The following is an 8476-nucleotide window of genomic DNA, read 5'->3' on the forward strand; positions in this document are numbered from 1 at the left end:
CGTTGTTTTGTTCCTCAGACATGAGGAGGGGTGAGGCTGTTTCAACAACAAATAGTGGCTCTTACCGATATAAAGTTTTATACAAAGAGGCATTCCCAGGAGATTACCCTCTTAATCATACAATTATTTTCTCAATACAGTCATGTCAGCACTATTATTCATGTATGCATTCATTTAGGTGGATTACTCAATAAAAAGATTCGTGGCCTTGTAGGAGGATGACGAATAGATGTGTAATAACGCTTCACTGACACGCATGCGCACACGCGACCACCCCCCCGCCTCCCTACCGTCTCGCAGCACTGTACATAGCGCTCGGGGGCTCCGCGGGCAGCCAATGAGAACACGTTGTTTTACCCGTGACATCATCCGCCACTCCTCTTACTAAAGAAGGAAACAAACATCCATCCAGAAGGAACGGGAGACGGAGAGAGAAAGAGAGAGAGGTAGGAGGGCGAGGAAGGGAGACTTAAACCCACCTAAACCTGCCTGACACGAAGGACAACGCCACAGAAACGCAGCCTCAGACAGTAAAGGACGTTACCGGGACCTCAGACCCTCGACCCCCTTTTCTCCTGCCAGGACAAACGGCCACTTTTCCTGTCGTCTCGCGAGAAACTCCATCGATTTTTAGCAGGTGATGATCTTGGATTATTATTTTTTCTTTCTTAACAAGGATGAATTTTCAAGTGAGCTCAGTTTGTCGAGGTAAACAAGGAAAAGAGGGGTTTATCTGAGCCGATGGTCGGTCACGGCGACCTTTAACGGTGGATTGAAAGGTCAGGGGGTGTATGCGTGATGGTATTGTGTGGTAAACAAGCCTTTTTTGTCTTTGGCTCGTTGAAGTTGTCACCACCAACACCACCACCATCTCCTCCTCCTCCTGGCTGGAAATATCACAAGCCCTCAAACGTGACTCCGTCTGGTTTCGGGAGAAAACAAGGGAGGGAGCTAGCTAGTGCTGCTTGCTGTCTCTGTTTTTCTATTTGCCCTGAGCTGGGGGATGGGGAACCAAAGCCAGCTAATTCCTGTCTAGAAATAGAAAATTCATAAGCCGAATGGGCAAGTAGAGCGAGAGAGTTGCTCTGAAATAACTACACAGCATTTGGTTAAATATTAAATGAACTGCCAGCACATCTTTGCCTGGTGTTTGCTGTAGTTTCGGCTTTGGAGAAAATGAGGTTTGTTCCGTGTTAAGAGCTCTGAGGCACCACCAAGTCGTTTCCAAGTACTTAAGTGTGATTATAAAATCGAGGTTGTTCGTATCGCTTCGTTTAAAACACGTAGAAAATGGCTTTAAGTAGAAATGCTGCGAGAAAGGGAGCTACAAAACGATGTCTAAATAGGAAGCAGAGAGATTGCAGACAAAGGAAGAAAGAAGAAACAAAGGGAGCAGGGACCACACTGTCTAGACTGTGGGTTATTTCAGAAAACATCAGTGCTGTTGCCTTCCTGTCGGTCACTGATCATCATTTGATTATTGTGTCCTTTTAAAGAGAATAAATTACTGCGTGGAACACAACAACAGAGGGTTTTTTTCTGTACTGTCCTTCAGTGTGACTCAGTAGTTTTCAGCCCAGCAGGGCCTGAAATATGAGCTAACGTTTAGCCTGTGTCTGATACAGGAGCACTGTCTTCCCCTTTTGTTTGCTGGAGATTTTCACAGCTATGTTGTTTAAACTGGGTTCATATGTCGATCGCTTAGAGACCAAATAGCACTATTTCTAGTCGAGCCTGTTTTCACATTTTATTGCTGTGAGGGGTTGGATTTTTGTGAAAGGAAGCTGGTGGTGAATGATTGTGGCTTGTAATCTACCCTGAACTGGAAACCCCCTGACTTGCCCTGTAGGATGTGCAGTATTTTACAATACTCAACACATTGTGGTGCATGCTTATTGAAGCTTACTGACAGTTTGAAGAAGCAAGACCTGGGTATAATTTATTTTGCTCATGAGCAGATATTGATCTTTTAATCTAGGTGGATGACTGAGTACCTCAAGTTGGTGATAAACACCAACACTCAGTTATTTTTAATGAAAAGCATGTGCTTTTATCTATAGAAGACCACATTTGATCACCAGACATTTAAAACTCCTCAAAGTGTGCATCAGTTCATGTCAGGTTGAAAGCTAGGTGGATTTAAACATGGGTAACCAAGGTGATTTTTCCTCCTACCTCATCTCTGTTTGGTGAGAGGTCTTGGTAAAGGTTAGGGCAACATGCCTGTTGTTTGTCTGACAGCTGGGCCCAAACGTGACAGCTGAGCCACACGGTCCATTGTTCCTTTGTGTCATGGTTAATCTGTTAACAGATATTAGCCTTGTCATGTTCTTTGTTGTATGTTTTGTGTTGTTTTTCTTGTCATGTTTGATATAGTTTCAGTTTAAATTGATGTCTTTCATTTGAGGAACTGTTTTCACTGTAAGACCTAATCCAACAAGATGGGGTATTCATGTGTAGGCCAGATCCTTCAGTCCAAATGTAGATGCCAACACAACGAACTGATATGGGTTTAAAGAGAAGGATACTGATGATCACATGTAAAGAAAAAATCCTTTTGAGCTACATGGTGGTTACCGACCTCTAGCTCATTCCTGTCTGGTATTTTTCAGCAGTCAGCAGCTGAACACGTGACACAAAAGAGAGAAGGTCTTTGTGGGCTTTTCCAAGGAAACCCTTTGTTGACAAGGCGGTGATAGCATGCAGGGGTAGATAAAGCGAGGCGGAGGGAGCGGTTGGGGGCGTAGCTCAAGATTTAATAGCACTTGTTAGTCTGTTTGTGAGGCCAGGACACCTCGAGGGGACTGACAGGACATTTTGAAACAACTGCCAACCTCTCCTGGAACATTAAGCTTGCTTGCCCTGTTTGTGTCCGTGACCAGAATACAGACCAGCTTCACACCAACGCAAGCAAGCAGCTGCCATGTTACAGCACGACAGGGCCAAAGGTTGTTTACAGAGGAAATACGGCACTGTTGCCGTGTATGCTCGCAGTTGTTGGCTGTGTTGCTGTCTTTTCTGTCGATGAGACGATTTGTAAAAGAGTCAGGGCAGGACTGCCAGACAGGATGCCTCTTACCCGGCTAATCCAGGCCTTCCTGTCTGTCTGTTTGTTCATTCATCAAGGTGTTTTTGATCTGTTGCCTCAAAGGCTGCGCCTCCCATTACACAACTTCCTGCTGTATTGCATTGCAGCAGAGCAGGGCAACAACGTCATAGGGCTACACGTTTTGCCAAGTTACGCACATACACGCTTGTTTATGGGCGTATGTGTGGGGAGAAATGACTCGGGAAGTTTTGAAATGCCTTGTGTGGCAAGATTCGTGGGGAGGGAGGGGAATACTTTCCGAAACCATCGACCTATTTTGTTCCTAGTCATTCGCTATCTTGTGCCTTTTGGTAAGGACAGTATGTTATTTTAACTATTGTGTTGTTCTTTTTGTGGCTGAGATACGGTTCATGAGTCAAGGCTTCATTGTATGTCTGTCTGGAGGAAGTGAAAAGCCAAGTGAGGCAGTGTTAGTTATGACGAAGAGTCACTGTTGATCATATAATTACCATGACACACAATTATGACACATAAAACAAAATTGGCTTCAGTTATTAATAATAACCTAAGTAACACTAAGTGGGTAGCTAATGATTTAGATATTGAGAGGGGGGATAATTGATAAGAAAGAGTTTTTCCTGAATCAGTATTCAGATATAAAAATGAGAGATGGTGTACCAACTGTTCTCAGAACTGTGAAAAGGGGTTTGTGGGGGAGGGGATTTTGGGAGAAAAGGGGGACACAACAGTGAACAAAGCTGTGGGACAGAACAGAGTCCAGCTTCTGCCAAGGTGCTGAGCAGAACACAGTGAGTGTTGTTTGTTCTCTGGACTTCCTGTGGAGAAGCGTTCATTACTGTATTCAGGCTAAAGGGCGAGTCAAAAGAGGCTGGCATGTTGTTCTCGAATTTTCATAATATGACTCCTGTTAGCTGTGAGCCCTGTTGACTCAGCGACAAGTTTCGCTGGAACCAGATTGGCAGGACAGTAGCGTCTTTACAGGAGAATGTGTGCTGTGATGGAAAACATTTTAGCTGTATTTCACAGTGAGGTGTTCAGGCAGAAAAACACTCTTTTCTCTGTGTGCCTGTCTAATTCTCACCTTGTTTCTCTCACTCTTTTAGCAATGGCCCAAGAGACGAACCAGAGCCCGGTGCCCATGCTTTGTGCCACGGGCTGCGGTTTCTATGGCAACCCAAGAACCAATGGTATGTGCTCCGTGTGCTATAAGGATCACCTGACACGGCAGCAAAGCAGTGACCGCATGAGCCCCCTCAGCCCTATGGGTAAGTTGATTCACAAGGATAACAAAAACGGAAATAGAGAATTCTGCCTGTTTGTAAGGGAAAAGTAGAAAATAATTTAACCCAGTTCAGAAGCCCAGTTATAAATGAATAAATGTGCCTTCATTTATATATTTACAACTAGAGATAAGGAGAGACTCAAGGAAGTGTAGACATTGTTTTAAAATACGGCCAGTTCCAGGTCAGTGTTTTTTCCCAGCTCTCCTCCCCCGGCCCTCCCTTTTTGTTTTTCCACTTTGTGTAATGAAAGACAGCTGTTTTCTTCATTACAATGTTCAAGGTTAGGTGGGTGTTCACTCCTTTAGACATGTTTAAGGTCAAACATTTGTGTTGCTCTCACAGTGCAACACTGGAGTGTTGAATGAGTCAAAGACATTATCAAGAGCAGGAGGTTATTTTTTTAATACAGCTTTGAGAAAGGAAATAGCCAGATACTTGTACGTTTCCAAATCAACTGAAGGGATTTTAAATTATTAATCTGGGGGTAGAAAACATGAGTTTGTTATTATAATTTCAGCATCAATACAGTATAGTGCGCACATTATTTTCAAGGTATACAAAGTATTTTGCTCTGAATTAAGCTATGGTTGTGTATATTTTGTACTTTGTTTTGATTTCTCATTGTTTTCTGTTTTGAGTTTTGTCTCATTGAGTTCACTGTGTTCCCATCCAGGCTCAGCTGGTAGTCCTACCTCAGAGGCCTCAGCTATCCAGAGACTAGAAGCCAGTCTAGCCAAGGTTGATGCCTCCCCTGCCTCTTCACCAGACATGTCTAGGTCAGTATCAGCTGGGTTTCACTTTTTGAGGTAGTAAGTAATTGGTGAATGTGAGAACTGACTGGTTCCCTTTCTCCTGCTGATGCCTGTCTGTCTGTTTTTTTTAAACTTTCAGAACTGTTCAAGGATCTCTTCCTGTGACTCAACAAATGACAGAGATGAGCATCTCGAGGGAGGACAAGCCAGAACCCTTAGAGCCTGGTAAGACCCACAGACGCAGATAAACACACTTGTAGTAACAGAGAGTCCAGCAGACATAAACAAGAGGACATTTGACACACACAGGCAAAGAACAGATACACACAGGTGGCTGCCTGCACACAGACTTCTTAAGGCAAACATCGCCTTGTAGGATCCACTGTAGCCACAGTTTATTTTTGATGCTTCGCTGCATACCTTAAACCCAACTGTTGGTTTTACTTACAGCCTCCAAGAAAGAGAGGAGGCCTAAAAATAAACCCATTTAAAAATACCTCCACACCAGAGGGCATTCTCAGATTAGATGCTGCCTGCCAGAGGCTTTTTCTGAGTAGTACACTGTTTTCTGCCAAGAACAAGTGGGGGCAATTTTGAGATAAGGAACATAATAATTACTGACGTTTTGGACAGAAGTACACAATTTCAGTTGCCAGTGTGTTTGCATTGTATTATAGAACCATGAACTTTGAAATCTGTTGCTCTGGCAAATTAAAGATTTCAGATAATGGCAAATGAAATGTTGCATGACTAATGAGTATTTTTCCCTGTTGTCTTGTTGTAGTTGTAAATCAGCCTGCTGCTTCTAGCCCTTCTCCTGTAGCTTCTTCCAGCAGTGAAGAAGGCAAGGGGGACACCCCCAAACCCAAGAAAAATAGGTGCTTCATGTGCCGCAAAAGGGTGGGCCTTACAGGTGAGCAGGGGGGGACATAACGGACACCTAATACAAGACATACTGTTTCTGTCAGTGATTCAGGTTACGATTATTGTTTTACTGTCATAGATTGAAAGACAAAGGTTATTTTGCCATACCACTTCCTAAGTGTAGTCATTCAGCTCTCCTGTTCTAGCTTTGACCCCTGATCTTTGTACTTCCAGGGTTCGATTGTCGCTGTGGCAACCTGTTCTGTGGCATCCACCGGTACTCAGACAAGCACAATTGTCCCTATGATTATAAGGCCGAGGCTGCTGCCAAGATCCGTAAAGAGAACCCCGTGGTGGTGGCTGACAAGATCCAGAGAATATAGATTTTACAAAACAGCAGCAGCAGCGGCAACGATGACAAACATCTTTGACAAAGACTGGAGAATGAGTGCGAACCTTTTGAAATGAGCACTGGCATGAGTGGCTAAGTGAGGATCGAAAGGACTTGATTTACGAAATTACAACCTCAAGAAAATGACGGGGGGAAAAAAGAAGAAAAAAAGAAAAGATCCTGTCTGATGCATGAATGATCACTTCTCTCCTTTTTTTTTTTGATTAATTCATTAGTTTGTTTTATCCTATTTTCTGTGGTGTGACTTTGCCGCTGTTCAGTCCTTTTTTTTTTCTATGAATATGTATTGTCTTATTAAGAGCAGCCCAGGCTAACTGTCCAGGATATGCTGTGCTCCTCTCACCCAAACCAGGCGCCATTTTGTGCCAAACTGTAGACAGCCATTTCCCTGAAACCCTGTCATGTGTCAGACACTGGCAGGTCTTTCAAAGCATTCAGACTACACAGTAACAGTCCACACAAGTTGTGTCCCTTAAGTTTTTGAACGTCTTGTTCTGCGCTCCGTTGGTACTGGAGTCGGTCAACGTTTGGAGAACCGTACAACTGTCCCCCACCATGCACAAGGGGCTTTGTTACTTTGTCTCTGTCTTTCCTAGCTTTACCTACCTCACAGCTACTGTGTTAAGCTTTGTTGTCTTCCCTTTTACTTTGTTTTCATCAGCTTTGACCCCAGCAGAACAATGGATCGTCTTGACATTCAGCCTCAGTGACCCCTCTGATCAGCATGTCTGTGTTGACTTTGATCGGTTTGATTGTGATGAGGCTGCTTCCATTACGGCTGGAGGTATCATGCTAGACAGGGACAAACGAGTTACTCCACGTTTCACTGAGTCTAAACATTTTCAATGGACATGATGGGTGAAGGGGTTCCCCAACTGGTCTGAGCTCATAGTGTGATCACAGATGCCTGGTGCAGGGCTGTGTGTGCCGATGTGCGGCCTGAGAGGAAGGATGGCATCCTTCCCTGGCAGGCCTGGCAGGTGAATTTAAGCAACAATATTGTAGGGGCATGAATGGATTGGGATAAATGCATGAGTTACTCTTCATCTGCATTAGTGAATTATGGCATCACTCAACTTAGGGTTTCAGACATTTTGTTTGCTGAGAGACAATTATCTGTTATGTTTTATTAGCTTTTTTTTTCTCTTCCATTGATATTGTACTGATGTTAGCGCATGTATTCAGTGCATTTGTGGAATTAGGGTATGTGAACCATGATTTTTTTTTTTTTTTTTTTTTAATGCGCTAACAGAACGTTCATGTGAGCACAGTGTGTGCGTGCGTGTGTGTGTGTGTGTGTGTGTGTGTCTGAGTGTCTGAGTGTGTGTTTCCCAACCCTTTTGTCTGTGGAGCTACCCGGTTTATCAGCACATGTTTACAGAACTACAGGAGCATGCCAGAGCTAGATTTATGAAAAATAATAGATACCAAGATTAGATGTAACTTCTCAACTGTCTAACAGCTATTGGTCTGTGTGTCTGCTTTAGAGCACTGTAGAGAAGTGTGCGTGCGTGTATTTGTGCGCGTGCATGTGCACATTCCTGTGCAAAAGTGTGTTTTCATGGCTGCCTGACACATTGGAACCCACGGATGTTTGTGACTTGTGTTAATCCCACCTCCCCTTTTTTTTCCTTCCCCCTGTAAGGATGTGTTTTTCATTTAAAAGACAACTGTATGTATCCGTTTTGAGTTTTTCCTTTCTGATTCTTAGTTATATGCAAATTTGTACAAAAAATGAAAAAACAACAAACTGTGTTGATATTTATGTATTACATATAATCTTGCTATCCAGCATTATGACAGAATAGTATCATGTAAATAAAACTGTACAGAGAGACATTACCAAGCGTCTTTGTGTGTTGACTTCCACAGCTCACCATGTTCTCATTTCTCAGTAATGTTGGGAGTTTCGCTGGAGTGTGTTCGGCTGTTTCAACAGCTTGGTTTTAACAGTGTTGCACATTTTATAGCCTCTCTTGCGTAGATAAACCAGTTGGGCCAAAAGGGCAACTTTAAATGGAGTAAACAAGTTTATTGTACCATAGTGTGGTAAATATGACTGGGGGAAAAAAATAAGGCCTCTTTGAGAAGTTAA

The 8476-nt window shown here is 43.3% G+C and overlaps 1 protein-coding gene across 1 annotated transcript; it reads left to right on the forward strand.

The window, feature by feature from the left end:
• Positions 1 to 400: 400 nt before the first annotated feature.
• Positions 401 to 8223, forward strand: zfand5a (zinc finger, AN1-type domain 5a). Its single transcript, XM_049578718.1, has 6 exons — positions 401 to 637; positions 4174 to 4335; positions 5027 to 5129; positions 5245 to 5330; positions 5890 to 6018; positions 6204 to 8223. Exons 2-6 carry the CDS (start codon positions 4176 to 4178, stop codon positions 6350 to 6352), a joined length of 627 nt encoding a protein of 208 aa, XP_049434675.1. The 5' UTR covers positions 401 to 637; positions 4174 to 4175; the 3' UTR covers positions 6353 to 8223.
• The last annotated feature ends 253 nt before the right edge of the window (positions 8224 to 8476 follow it).

This window comes from Epinephelus fuscoguttatus, linkage group LG6, assembly GCF_011397635.1.
Source record: "Epinephelus fuscoguttatus linkage group LG6, E.fuscoguttatus.final_Chr_v1".
In the NCBI taxonomy this organism is placed as follows: domain Eukaryota; kingdom Metazoa; phylum Chordata; class Actinopteri; order Perciformes; family Serranidae; genus Epinephelus; species Epinephelus fuscoguttatus.

Coding starts and splice junctions, on each gene's coding strand:
- zfand5a (XM_049578718.1), top strand. CDS start 4,176: ATGGCCCAAGAGACGAACCAGAGCCCGGTGCCCATGCTTTGTGCCACG. Junction 4,336..5,026: donor GAGCCCCCTCAGCCCTATGG/GTAAGTTGATTC, acceptor GTTCCCATCCAG/GCTCAGCTGGTAGTCCTACC. Junction 5,130..5,244: donor TCTTCACCAGACATGTCTAG/GTCAGTATCAGC, acceptor TTAAACTTTCAG/AACTGTTCAAGGATCTCTTC.